The 15059-nt window shown below is 37.9% G+C and overlaps 2 protein-coding genes across 6 annotated transcripts in view; both read left to right on the top strand.

Annotated features, from left to right (window-relative positions):
- Positions 1-4: 4 nt before the first annotated feature.
- LOC124219497 (late secretory pathway protein AVL9 homolog) lies at positions 5-4969 on the top strand. The gene is made up of 9 exons (XM_046627123.2): positions 5-263; positions 414-611; positions 820-1048; positions 1138-1327; positions 1411-1930; positions 2025-2159; positions 2307-2695; positions 2778-2866; positions 2954-4969. The coding sequence occupies exons 1-9, from the start codon at positions 195-197 to the stop codon at positions 3160-3162; spliced, it is 2028 nt and encodes a 675-aa protein (XP_046483079.1). The 5' UTR covers positions 5-194; the 3' UTR covers positions 3163-4969.
- Positions 4970-7239: 2270 nt separating this feature from the next.
- Tlk (Tousled-like kinase) overlaps positions 7240-15059 on the top strand; it is a 36103-nt gene continuing 28283 nt past the window's right edge. For 3 of the 5 annotated variants that reach the window (XM_046627110.2, XM_046627111.2, XM_046627109.2), the window contains exon 1: positions 7240-9371. In XM_046627110.2, the coding sequence (XP_046483066.1) occupies positions 9341-9371 (31 nt within the window). In that variant the 5' untranslated portion in view covers positions 7240-9340. The remainder of the gene's footprint in view (positions 9372-15059) is intronic. The other 2 variants (XM_046627116.2, XM_046627115.2) reach the window with 2 other exon arrangements.

The following is a 15059-nucleotide window of genomic DNA, read 5'->3' as shown; positions in this document are numbered from 1 at the left end:
GGTTAAAAACGAGAGGGATGAGAGCATGGCGCATGTCATTCGTCTGCTACCATCAGCACGTCAGTGGTCAGTAAAGGGGGTGTCAATAGCCCCACAATCGTTGAAATGGAGAGCAAAAAATCCACGTATTTTGTAACAAACGCGCAATAAATTGATAAAAGGCGAATCAACCAAACGGTACCTGTATATAAACAATGGCGGAATCAACGGGACCGATACTTCACGTTATTGTTGTCGGATTTCACCACAAGAAAGGATGTCAGGTAAACGAGACCAATATTTACAACAAAAAGAAAAAAACAATAAGAAAAAAAAAACAAGCGGAAGAGATAAATAACAGAAGTAAAGTTGACCGAAATGTTTTTTTCACCTGGCCTCTATCAATATCAGTATTGACGGTTTTCTTTCTCCAGGTCGAATACTCATACCCACCGCTAGTTCCTGATGCACCAAACGAGTGTCCCACTGGCTGGAAATACTTGCCAACACTGTCTCTACCTGACGGCTCTCATAACTATGACGAAGATACAGTTTATTTCCATCTACCCAGCCTTAGCGATCCCAAACGCACAATTTATGGGGTATCTTGTTTTAGACAGATACCAGTTGAGGTAAACCCTTGACCAATCCCAATCATACGTGCAATAAAGTTGATTTGTTAAATTCGACCCAAATACGCCATAAACGGGTCGTAATATGTCACACAACGGAGTAAGGGGATGATTAGATGTGTCTCGTTCTAATTAAAATGACTCTCGATTATTGCGATACTAATTTAGATGGATTTTTAATGGCAAGTATTTGTTCACTTTTCATCAGAAATTGAAGAACCGTACTTCAGATATAACCAGAGGAACAGTGCAAAAGTCTGTCTGTGTTTTGAGCACATTGCCGTTGTATGGCCACATCCAAGTAAAAATGGCTTTAATAACGCACGCCTATTTTGACGAAGGAGATTTTAGCAAGGTGTCACTGCTTGAAGACACATACCGGCATCTCAATTCTTGCATGAGCACTGAAAGTAGGATTCCACCCCAGGTTTTTGTTGGTAACTATGATTATCTTTTTCAATGACAATTAAATTCGCCAGGGTTTTAATGGTTTCTTATTTGTATAATAAAATCTTGATAATCATAGGATTGTCTGCTCGGGATTTCATACTACATTTTCGCCATAAGGCTCTGTTGCTGTTCAAGCTTCTCTTGCTGGAGAGAAAAATCGTATTTTATCAGTCTCCTGTACAGCCGCTTTGCACAGCTATACTGACTCTGTTGTCACTGCACCCTGGTATGATCGAGCACGGACTGCACCAGGCTGCATGTGTCAGGTAAAGCACAAACTTTGTAAAGTTAAATTGGAGCATTACGAGTTGTCAGTAATTCAGTTTAGAGAATAATTTTCATTTCTCAGGCCCTCTAGACCTATGTCTCCGATTCCAAACTTTGACCAAGAAGACAGTCCCGTACGAAATCTCGATTCAAATTTACGTCAAAAAGAAGGCGAAGTTACCAAAAATTGTTCAGAAAGGGAGGACGAAGTGGAAAATGTATCGATATGTATGAGCGATAATAAGACAATTGAAACAATGGAAGGAAAGTGTATGGACGAGAGAATAACTGTACCATCATTGAACACGAATTATATAAATGAAAATATCGATGCTAAAATCATTCCAATGGTTGAAACAAAAGATTGTAACGAGTCAGTGGCTAATGATATAGATTTCAAAGAGTGCCCGAAGCCAAATGAAAGTGTTCACAAAGTTCATAGTATAAATACTATTACGTTAGGTACGGGCGAACTTGGCAACAGTCTTCCTCGTGATACAAGCAGTGACGCATTATCAGATGCACGCATTACCAACAACATAACTCAAATTGCTCACGTTAATCCTGAACTCTGTGGTCTACCTCTTGGTCTCTTTTCAAAAGTATGTAACTGCGTCTACTAACAACTACTAACTGCAATAACTCAACACAAGTCCTGCAGCACAAGAAAATCAATTTCCTTTGTTTAATTTCAAGGGCTACTTGTGTCTGCCGTACTTGTCACTGCCATACCTCGACTTGCTGGGCGATGTTAATGTCAGAGGTTACATTGTCGGAGCTACAAACGTGTTGTTCAAGCAGAAGAAACAGTTAATTGATGTCTTAGTCGAGGTAATCCATTGTTGTATGTTTATTGAAAATTTGACCAATTGCTCGACAATGTCACAATCCTAGCAAACTGCGAAAAGTTAAGAATTCCACGGCGGAACTTTGTCACAACTTATTAATCTCTCTATCCACTTTATTTATTTGACTAAGGTTGAGACAGCACGAATCGAGGCTACTGATCCAGAGTTGAGACGGCAGCTACATTTGACGACCGAAGACTTGAGATTTGCCGACTATGTCGTGAGGCATGTGGCTGAGCCACGCAAGGACGTTTTCTTTGACGGTGTCGGCTGGGAAGGCGGAGATGAATGGATCAGAACGCAGTTTCGTGTGTACCTACTAAGCTTGTTGCGAACTTCGTTACAACAGGACACCCGTCAGTCGGATCATTTCAATTCCGCATTTGTATCCGCTTGGAAAAATACTCACAATTACAAAATATGGAGCAGCAACGAGAAGCCTGAAATAAACAGCATTGAGTCTGGTCATCCTTTTGCAGGACAGCTTTCGGTTCAGGATATGAAACTGCGTCTTTCGCAGTAAGTTATTTCGTTGAGAAGTGGTCAGCTTCGGCATGTGAATAATTAACAACTAAGGATTTACGATATTTTTCGCTTACAGCACTATGCAAAACACGGAAAGCGGTAGAAAACTTAATCAAGCGATGGCTTCGACCGGTAGAGCAGTAGCTACAACTGGAAAAGCCGTAGGTGAGTAAGAATTAACAGAGATAACGAATCGCAAGTTTCTAAACAAACCGTACTTTAATTTATTGACATATTTTTTTTTGTACAAAGGTGGCGCAATTTCACAAGCTAAAGGTGCGTTTTCTAACTGGTGGAGCATTTTAACCACCGTTCAAGTTGCTGATTCAGAAACGAGAAACGAAGAAGCTACACTAGAATGCGAAGAAATTGTTCAAAATTTAGCAAATGAATCTAGTGTTGGATTGGAATCTCCTGAAGTACCACCAAGTCAAGTAGACACATCTGTTGCTACACAGTAATCAGAAATGTTGTTGTACCAATTTCATTATCACGCTAATTAGAAAAATCAAAGCTGTTGACTTCAGGAATATAACTTTTCCTTAATTCTATCAAAAACCCTGCCTAATATAACAGATGGTATTTTCATTTTTTATTCTTCAGTTATCTCATTCACTGTGAGTCTGAGAGAAATTTGTGACGTGTGTGATTGGATGTAAGAAAAAAAAAATGATCGCAATTTTGTCGCTTTTTACTTTTTTGCAATCATTTTTTTTTTTTTTTCGTTTTATCTTTATGCTGAGTCACAGCTTTGATTAACACATTTCACTTTATATGCATGCACTTCATATGTAGATGTGTATATTATGTAGAGCTAAAAAGAGCCCATGTATTCTTTGGAATATCAAGACGTTGCTCCAAACTCCGAGCTGCGTAAAAATGTGTGGAACAGTGATTCGTTCAATAATGTTTGAAAATCAATTACCAGGGTTATCTAGCTTGACCACAACTATACCTATACACAATTTGAGCAATATTATTGTCGTATCAAATATAAAAATTACAAATCACACCAGCAGAATTTTGGGAACGTCTATCGATCAACATGATCCCCGTTTTAAAAGAGTATTTGTGCAGCCAATCGTTTCTTAATCAACTTTGATTTTAAGATAATCCCAATATGCAAAAAATCGATTTGCAACATTTTTCATTCATTTTGAAGCATGGTTTTTGGTTGTACCGTTTCGAAATGCCATTGAACTTGGAGCATAGATTATTATTTATTTTAGATCTTACGAAACCAGGGTCATTTTTGATATCACAATAATCATTTATATGATAATACATATATATATAAGTAGTTGTAGATAGTGTTAAGTTTCATAGATGAGCTTGTAAACAAAAATCATCTTATCTGTATTAGTAATTAAGATGTATCGAGCAATAATACATAACTCGATGCATACACATAAGTAAAACACTAAAAATCTTTATATATTACGTGATAGAAAAGTTATGTTTTTTGTACTTATGTTGAAGCACTCGAAATTTAGGTACAGAAACTAATTGACAAATTAGCGATCAGTCATTACACTGAAATTGAAACATTATTCCTTTCTTTGCAATCACAAATCTTGCTCTATCAAAATTATTAAAGAAAAGATGAAGCGAAAATCAAAGTCGCATTATATTAAAAACAAAACTTGACACAATGTGATAACTAATATATAACGATAACTATATATATATATAGCCGTGTAATTACATAAGTATTAGCGCTCTACCATTCTGAAATATATGCATAAATATACATTTTCGTACACTGTTTTTGCGTTATCGTTACATAGCATACGTATAACAAACTTACTTTATTTTCATTTTCATTTTTTTCTCATTGTATTTGTAATTTCTGAACAATGTACTAAAAAAAGACTTCTATGGAAACGTGTATGTTAACGCAAGACCCGATATAACGTGTTTAAACTCGACGTTGTCATATATTCTATGTAACAATTTTTTGTCACACTTTGCCACAAATGAAAGTCTGAATCAAAAATGCGTCTGTTTAAAAACACAAATAAGTAAAAGAAATACAATTCAGACTCATAAATCTTTTCACATACAGCACTATAAATTGAAAACCCTATTATACGATATAGCGTGTGTATGTACGCAGAAAATTTGTATAGCATTTTATAACGATGTTAAAATTTGAAGGTAATACGAAAAAAAAAAAAAAAAACTAAACAAATAACGATTGAAGTAGGAAAATGTCAGAAGTAAACTCTTAGATGCAATGAAAATAAAACAACTTAGAGATCCCGTGTATATATTGCCTATTTTAAGAAATCCAATTAACTAGTTAATAACCTAAGATATCGTAACATCAAACTAGAAAAATGACACTAAAGATTATAAAAATCGAGATAGTTACTCGAAATAATATACGTGTATGTTTGAAAAACAAAAGAAAAACCTTGCTGAACAAGTATGCTGGACAATTGTTGTCATAACTTTCAGGTTGCAAAATGCCCGAATTAACGCCGCCTCCTCGCAGCGGTTTCTCATTGATCACAGATATGTCGATTAACCAATATCGTCGCGCACTTTTGAACTAAAAACGTACACGGTTTCCTTTTCTGAACATCTTCGCTCGTGCGTTAAAAGTAAACTTTTTTGCAACGGCAACAACACACCGAACTCGAAGCATCCGCGACGATGTTAAAACAAGGAGACGGGCTGAAGTCAGGTGCGTTACCCACTCTGTTCGACAGTGACCGACTGACAGTAAGGACACGACCACAACAGCATCAAGATGCTTGTTGTTCTGTTACTTTTGACCGCCCCGGAATGACAAAGATACAGAACAAGCACCCAGAGCTTATACTTAGCACGACCCTGCTTTCGCTGTGTAGACTGGTAGAGAAAATAGCGACGTCCGCGGTTGAGTACCGCGGAGGTATCTGGTACTACTACGGTGACGTCATAGGCTCGTCATCACTCTGAAGGTCACTGCGTGCACCAGTGCCCTGCCCGCAATGACATTTGGTGACCGAGTGACGTTGATTGGCCGGGGAATCGTCTGATAGCCAATGGAGCAGCGAAGGGCCTAGGAACTTTAATTATTAACAACCGATCGCGCATTCGCACACCTTGGTCTCGAAACGCGTTGTGCGGACCTTGACTATGTTACGTATACGTAGATTACGTACGTGTGTACAATTACAACACATATGCACGCATGTTGTGTTTTACGACTCCAAGCTTCTGACGTGTTTATGACATACGAGAATCGCCGTACGCAAGTTTTGTCTTACAATTAGAGTTAATTATGGGTGACTAAATGCCCGTGATACTTAGTTACCCAGCAATTCGATTAATAGAATCTACGATTTGAGTCGGCTCCAAGCGACACCCGTTGTCTATTGTTTACATACGTACAGGTAATCACGACGTATTCAGAAAATTTCGGTAAATGATTTGAAGGTTATTCCGTGCAACGTGCGAGAGTTGTTGATTTTTTTGACACCGGCGTGCATGCATGTACTTATTTAATCGCTCTCATAGCTGATTACGGAAAACACGATGACGAAATTCAAGTTCAAATGACGCGTAAGATGTAACTGCAGACCTGTAACAATCGACAACAGAGTCGTCTCGGCGCAGTTTTCTGCAATACCTAGAATAGACAGAGTATGACAGCTGGAAAATCACACGTCAACAGCCTAACGACTAATCAGCGATTGTTATCGTTACTCGCGGGGATTCATCGTCGCAATTACCACATTTCTTTCAACACACACACACACACACACAAAGTCACGCATATACGCAAGCTGTGTAATCGTGGCTAATCGGAACCATTGTTGATACGCAACGGATTATCTATGGTTGCGAGCGGCGTGACACGATCGCATTTTCTTCCCTCCGCGGAAGCGTTTACAAACGCGATTACGTCGCGAGAGCGCGACAGCAGCGTTCTAGTGGCGGCGTTTGTGGAGTAGAGGTGGAATTGAACGGCGGGTTCGTAGCTCCCTGCAGCCTAGCCGGTCCCGGTGTAGAATCGCACAGCGTGCGCGATGGTCCGTGGTATCATCGATTTGTAGAAACGAAAATAGCAATAAAAAAACGATCTAACCGAGAGTCTGGTGCCCCGGAGTGGCGGTATGTCGATGTCCCTACCTCGCGAGACCCTTTATTGCGGAAGATTCGAACCAGCAGCGGTGTTCGGGAAGTAACGGACCAACTGATACTACGTCCCGGCTATCTCGAAAGATAAATACGTGAACGAAAAAGGAGGAGAAGGTTGAATGAAACAGCCGCAAAACTGACGTCTGTCTGTCGGTAATGAAAATTGTCGAGGGAAAATTAAGCCGGTGGCCTCCTAATCTCCGGGCTCCGTGCATCAAGCTGTGTGGCTGCAGTGTACGTAGTGTGTAGTAACAAGCCGATTGATGTACCGAATAAACATCGTAGTTTACCGATAATAGCCGAAGGTGGTAAGCAGCGGGCGAGCAGCGCCGACGAACGTGGGCCCGGCGGCGCGAGAAGAAGAGGAGCGGGGGGGGGGGAGGAGGAGCAGGAGGAGGAGGTGGCGAGGAGGCAAGCCGACGTCACTGTCGTCACCTATGCATGCAAAACAAAATTGGAGCAGTTTTGAGATTGTGGCAGTCAGTCGGACATGCGGTGATTGTTGTAACAAGTCGGTGTAATACCCTACGTGTAAATCCCGTTGGTACGCGAGTAAGCATAGCTCGGAATAGTGATATTTAAAGGACGACGTTCGTTTATCACCGTGTTAAAGAAAGTGTCGAACTGTCGGTTGAAATTGATCGCTCTCCGAGCCCTCGGCGCGCGGACGTTCCAGGCGCGTTCATTCATTTCACGCGTTCATTGTTTATAAAAGAAGTGGCCATGCAAGAAAGGGATAAATCGGCAACTCGCGGCGGGCGGCGGCCATCTTTTAGATGAGTTTTTCTCCTTTCTTCCTCTCTGATAACAAACGGTGCATACACACGTCCGCAATTCGATATCCTTTAACAATGCACGTTCTCAACATTGAAATGTTTCCGTTAATCCGTGCGCGTGATCATCATCCCTTATAATCGTCCATTACCGTCTTCGTCGTCTTCGTCGTCGTCGTCGTCAATTCGATAAAAGTAGCCCAAGGAGAGACGGCAACGGCAAAGGGAAGAGGGAATAAACGCGAGTTGCGACGTGAAGAGAGGAAACAAAAATTACCCGTGGGATAAGAAGAACGTGAAGTGTGCCGTTTGTGTGTGTCTGAGAGCGAGAGAGAGAGAGAGGGAGAGAGAGATATACGCATATAGAGGAAAAGAAATTCTAAGAGCGAGAGAGAGAGAGAGAGATTGAGAGAAAAAAGGCGTCGGTAAAGAGAAATTTTTAGGAAGTAAAGTCAGCAACGATCGCGAGAGTTGACGAGGAGAGGTAAGGAAAGGAAGTTGGGTGGAAAACGGAGAACATCAAAAAAAGAAACAAAAGAGAGAGACGTATACCTAAAAGAGAAGAGAAAAAAAAACAAGGACGTACGGTGAGAGAGAGAGAGAGAGAGAGAGAGAGAGAGAGGAAAAAAAGACGAAAGGAAAAAAGAAGGAAAATACCTACATATCCCGTCTGCCGTGGGGTGGTGGTGGTGGTGGTGAAGGATAGGAAAAATTTCCTACTCTCAAACTTTACTCCTTGTTACCCAGTGTCTAAAACAATGTCGAATTTCGTTTTCGTAACGTGGCTAACCGATATCCCCGGCTACGGGATGTTCGCTGAGGATCAGCGCGATCCGTCGAAAAATTCCTATTGATCGTTCGATAACCTCAAACTCTCATGAAACTCGTTGGCAAACGACTACATAGATAGATATATAACGTAACTACTGCACACTTGGGAGGGAGGGACGGACGGGCCCTAAACTCGGGGTGTTCGTTCGTCGGTGAAATATTGTTGAAAATTATTCGCGTAGCTACGTTGAACTACTCGGTATAAAATTCTAACATAAGCCGATTCTTCATATTATTAATCGAAGTGAATTTGCGTGCGTGTGTTTGTGTGTGTATACGTGTTACGTTATAAACAGGCTGCTCTCGGTGAAATATATCTGACAATTGATGAAAGATGTAACACTTCCATTTAAAATATAATATCGTGAAAGTCGTATACGCCGATGATTAATATTTATAAACGGATATTCATATCCTGAAACGTTGAAGGAAACGAGCTGAAAACGTTTGAAAAAAGTGCGTAAAAACAAAAGAAACGCAAAACTGTTCGATCAAGGGCTTGGGAACGATATTTTTCTGTTCCTCATAACCTCATTCTTCGATCAGTTTCCACGTATTTTATCTTATTTCCGTTACTACATCATATTGGAGAAGGATTTGGGGAATTTTTTTTTGCATCATCGGATTCGTTACCGACACAAGAGAAGCAAGTGCTCGTCGTCGAGGATAATCAGACAACGAGAAGAGATAAGTAACGTGGTGAAGTTAAGTACGACGCTGTTGACCATTTTGTTGCTGTAGTGAAAATGTTCATAGTCAAATATTCTATCAGCCAAAGTGTAGCCCTGATGTATTCTTTGCGAGTTTGTAAAACGACCTGTGTTGTGATATAAGGTGGTTCAGCAGTTCGGATATTGGTGGTTGTGTGAAACCGGTGCCAAACTTTGCCGATGGATAAACAGGGATGACTGATAACTGCTGGAACTCTGGTGGTGGTGAGTCAAAAGATTTATTTCTTTGTCTCTTTAATTCATCATCATCATCATCATCATCATCATCATCATCATCGTTTACTCGTTTCTTCCTCAACCCCACATTCGATATCGTTACATTTTACCAAGCGCGTCTAATACCAAACTTGCCTGCAACAATATCCTCCCGTATATGAGTAAAGTTTTTCATCCATCGCGTGTTGAATCAGCTGATCATCCGGATTAATATTTCACGCGGCAATACTTTCTTTTGTTATTTTTACAGCAATGAATTTTCATTCTAGAAAGCTTTGCGGGTCTTTTTAATAATCGTTATCGAAACATCGATTACCTGAAATTATTTCTTTCCCGTAAGTTTTCTTCTCTTATCTACGGTGATTATCTGCTCTCACCAAGGATTTTGAGAGATTATTTTTCACTCACTTTGACGAACGTCGGTCATTATTTGTTCTATCAAACTATTCTTGCTTTATGAATTTACACTAAGGCGTAATGGCAGCAAACGTTTCACTGGTTACGCTTCTCCGTTCCTACCGTTAAAAAGATAATCCTATTCCCTTGGTAGGAAAACCTCGACTGATTGAAAAAAAATTGCTCCAAATTTTAAGAAGATCGCAAAGTTGTTGCATGTACATATATTCAATAGTTTTAATTTACTATTTGTTAATTTTTGTTGCATTGAGTAAATCTGGAAATATTTATCTCTGGTCCAGGTCGATACTATTGAGATTAATTTTTTGGCCATAGAATGAACGCGAAGTACAATTAGACCACGATTGTCAAACGATCGACGAATCTATACTTTCCTTTGAGTTTCTCACTTTGGTTGAAATACTTCTATCGCAAACATACCGATAGCTTAAATTGTCCGATGGTTCTTGCAGTCCTTCAACTCGCATGATAACAAAATTGCCGCCACTCTTGATACGGTATTTATCAATTCTCTGTTCAATAGTTGGCATCAAAGAGACTTGTCTAATTTGATAAATTCATCCGAAGCTGGTTTTCAGTCTTGTTTGAATACCGATAATGATTTAGTCAGGATCATTGTCTTGGAAAAAAAAAATATATGTATGAAAATTCTCAATTTGAACAAACAAGTTCAAGTAACATTATGCGAGATAAACATTAAAAGATATGCCAATTATCTGATCCTGAAACTTGAACGTTGTTGCACGCGTGCTGGCATCCTTCGATTGATTGTAATTCTTGATTCGTTCGGTGGCCGCAACGATTTAAAATTTTATTTAAAACCTACAAATGTTTATGCCTTATTTTTTTCGTCAATAAAAGCAAAAGATAATTAAGTTATCGACGAAAGTAGAAATTTTAGTTGCTGGGTTTTGGAAAACTTGGAATTGTCGTTAGGAAATTTAAAATCTCATTTTCTTTTTGTCGTTGCAAGTTTTTTTTTAAAAATACAACGTGGGTTAGGTGGAACTTTTTTCATATTAGATTGAAAAACTGTATACCTAAAAACCGAAAGAGCAGCAACAACGAACGAAAAAATTATAGATACGTAGCAAATTTCTTCATCAACTTGCTGTACGGCACAACCATTTTCATAGCGCAGGAGAAACTCGAGTCTACTTTTTTTTTTCCCCTCCCACATTCAATCAGCAAACCTGCTAAATGAATATTTCCCAATTAATAACTTTGGGTTCTCAATTACGCAATAGAGCGCCTGATCTCTGCCGATACTTGAGACTGATTCACTGATTTATTCTATCGAACTAAATTGAAAGTTGTTCGAGAAATTGAAGTAAAAGGGTAAAACGAAAAATACTTACATTTCTAAAAAATATAATCTTATTCTGAAATCTAAGCAACTTCAAATATCCATTGCGGAATTAATACCGGTGGTTTTTCCTTATTCGAAAAATCTCAATGTTATCTACTAAATGGTACGTTTATCCTCGTGATCTAAAATTTGGGTTGATAAAAAGGCGTGTCTCTGACGACAACGACGATCAGTTATTACTAAGTCTAGTCGTTGTACGTACTTTTTTTCACGTGTATTTAGTCTTGTTTTCATAGTATTTAAGGCTTAACTTACTTCACTCCTCTTGAGGACGGATGCAACGTAACGATGAATTTACTTACGTCTAGATTTTATCTCCTTTCTCGGTTCTTTAATTTGTTTCTTTTTTATTTATTTTTTTTTTTTTTTTTCATCGTTTTCCTCAACATTTCCATATCTATGTTTTTCAACAGTTTCGGTAAGAGTTATGTTTGTCGTGAGAGTTCAAAAGGTATAAATAAAAAAAAAAAAAAAAAACACTAACCGAAATGTGGGACGCGCCTTAGAAACAATTGTAGACTATTTTTTAAACCTCAGATATTGAAGAATATTTTTTATCATCAGCATTAAATAATTATAGGCAAAAATAATGTTCTTCGTTTAAATTGATTTCTTTCGAAGGGATTTTGCCTGACTTTATCTCTGTTTGTTTTGAAAATTTGGAATAAAGGCTGGAGATAAAAACGTCAATTCTTGTGTACAATAATTTCAACTTACGAGGATAAAGACGAAATTTCATTAATACGGGGGAATCGCGCGTGATGATCGAGAAATAAGAAGAGACTAAAGTTAGTAATGTTAACGTAACGAGACGAAAAATAGAATGAAAAAAATCACTATTTTGCAATTTTATAGTGACTTTTAAGTAGTCAAGTTTTCCAAATATCCATATGTATAATATGCGTATGTATGTTTCCTTATTATTTCCTTAGAAATTCCTGAAACTGATGAACAACGATTTTATCCGAAAACGTGAATCATTAAAATCACGTTAACTTTATGAAGTAACTCGCAATTACGTTACAATTGTCGGTTAAACGTTGGTAAAAATTAAAAGCGATATTTCCCATTTTCTCGATCTTTTTTTTTTTTTTTCTTCCTTCTTCGGCTGCTTAATGACTTTTCAAAACAAGCAATGACCTATATATGTCTGTAATCTTGACGTATCAAGAAACTTAGAGGCACGCCTCGACGAATTGTCATACGCTTTTTGTTACTTTCAATAAATGAACAATATTGTTGCCGCATAATTCTGGTTCCTTTCGCAAATTCAATCGGTCAATCAGCTACTCAGAATTTATCAAATTTCAACTTATACTCAACTTACGATTCATTTTGCCGGTCGATTCAACGAACGCTCCGGATAGCGAAAAATTTTCACAATTTTGCACAACGTGTGTACGGTATATGAAAAATTGGAAAAGTCACTATCGTTTTTCTTTTTTTATTTTTACATCCCTCCCTAGCAAGTAATCATCGTTATTGTTGTTCATCATTTTTGGCTCTTCTCAATAGGGAAAAAATAGCGGGAGCGGGGGGACAGATTCGAATCGACAAGTAATTAATTAGCAATCGCTGCAGGTTTTTATATTAATTTTTCAAACAAATTTTTATCGGTATCTTCGTTTTTTCGTTGCATGATATATGTATGTGTGGGTGTGTGTGTGTGTGTGTGTATACCTATATATTCACAAACAAGTGACATTAAGCGGAGATTCGTCGTACTTATCGATATTGTCTTACTTATACTTACCTACCTATTTATGATATTTATCCGAAGTCGCGTGCGGTTTTGTTGATCGAACGTGTGTCTCTCCGTCCGACGTCGTCGTGTCGTTGTCGTCTGCCGACAATTCCGTCTTTGTCGGTAACGAAGGATTCTATAACGATATTTTACGTATGCGTGTACCTTGCGCATTGTTGTACGTAAAACGTGTAAACTCGGCTTGTGTTAATTGTAACTATACGGAACAACAACGAGTCGAGGAGGATGAGGTTTAACGTATTCGCATGATAATGAAAGTACGAGACTTTGTAACGATATTATTTTATCGGTCATATTTCGAATGGTTTTTAAACGTTGTTATTATCGTTATCATTATTATTTCATGTTTACTTTTGCGTTTAAATTCGTTTATTTTCATCCATTTCGTATCGCTTATAATTCTATAACAATACGGTAATTTAATATCGAAATCGTGGGATGGATTTGAAGTCTTATAAATACTTGTGTAACGTATATATATATATATATATATATATATGTACTTGTAGAGAATTTACGTAGACATGAATTACAGCAGCAGCAGCAGCAGCAGCAGCAGCAGTAGTCGACCGATGTTATTTTACATGTAACATAACGTGACATAACATACATATGTAATTATATGTATAATTTACATACTTGGATTATTTCGATTTTATCCCCGCCCCCCCCCCCCCCCTTCCTTAAAAAAAAAAAAAAAATTGAAACTAACACCGTATACCGAGAACAACGATGTTCTCCTGTAGGGAGGTGATTAATTATAGCTGTACGAGTAATGGGAGTTTATTAAAACGATGATTTGAGAGTTAAGAAATGTCTCTTCTATGATTCTTGGACGGTATATATGGAGAGAAATTTGCCAAGTAGCTCGGTCACACTGTAATAAATAATACGAGGAAATTAAATTCAAGGAGTTTAACCGTTAACGTAACGAAACAACAGGGAAAGATAATTGTCATTGCTTAATTTCAGAACGACTTTAATCAAGTTAGTTTTCTCGATATATTACGTCCTTTTGTTTATCCATGGTTTAGTAAATTTGGGACAATTCTATAAATGAGGAGTAATGTTTTTTTTTTTTTTTTTTTTCTCCTTTCCTTGAACATGCATCGTTACTGAAGTAACTTTATCGTGAAAACTTTACTCACAGTGAAATTTATTCTTTGCATAACAATCAGACTGCAGGTAACTCGATGGAATTACACTAGTTGTGATTTTTTTCGGGGTAAACGACGATAACTGTGGACAAATAAAAATAAAACAACCAATGTTTAACAACACGGTCGTCAAATACCGACCATCATAACATCCTCCTTTCAAGCATCATACTCAAACCTTTCCGGTTGATTGATCGATTGATTTCTTTCGAATTTCACGCAATTACGATTAATTAATTAATAAGTTAATCCTTGCGCGCTTCCCTCTTTCATCAGCAGAAAATCAGGCTTAAGTTAGTAACGTTGTAACGCAACGAAACCTCGAGATAAAAAAAAAAAACATCATCGTTATTGGACATTCGAACATGGCCTTCAGGGAGTTTGTTTTAAAAAAAGATTGAAGTTTATTTTGTCTTTAATGATTTTTCTTGAGCATTCGTCGTTACGGTAACGTTTCCAATTTGACCCTCGACGTTAAAAGACGGGGATTGTTTGACACGCGGTGAACTAATTCGCTCTACGTTATCACTACAATTATTATACACATACATGTATATAAAATGCGTATTTTAGAGAGAAGGTAAAGAAAAAAAAAACTAAAATTGCCGATCAATATGAGGACCAGAATATCGAATTTTGTGATGGAGATTTAGTGGACACTATGAATCGTAAAAAATTGAAAATATAGAAATTCGAAATAAGGAAAAGGACAAAATGTAGAAAAGTCAATACATGGAAGAGCAAAATCGAGAATCTGTAGTAAGAATGACGAAGTTAGTAACTTTACTGCAAGAATGCATGTTTAACAAGAAAAAATCGTTACTTCGGAACTTCAGGATCGTATGAAGTTTGGTGACCCATGATAAACAAGTCACACCAATATTTTTAAAAGCAAACTTTTCTGCAGTAATAATTTTTCCCTCCTCATGGTTTCGTAACCTTAACGTTATTAACTTCTTCGGCCTCGG

This window comes from Neodiprion pinetum, chromosome 5 (genome assembly GCF_021155775.2).
Source record: "Neodiprion pinetum isolate iyNeoPine1 chromosome 5, iyNeoPine1.2, whole genome shotgun sequence".
Classification (NCBI taxonomy): Eukaryota; Metazoa; Arthropoda; class Insecta; order Hymenoptera; family Diprionidae; genus Neodiprion; species Neodiprion pinetum.
Note: the sequence above shows the minus strand (reverse complement) of the source record. Positions and strands in the feature narration are given on the sequence as shown.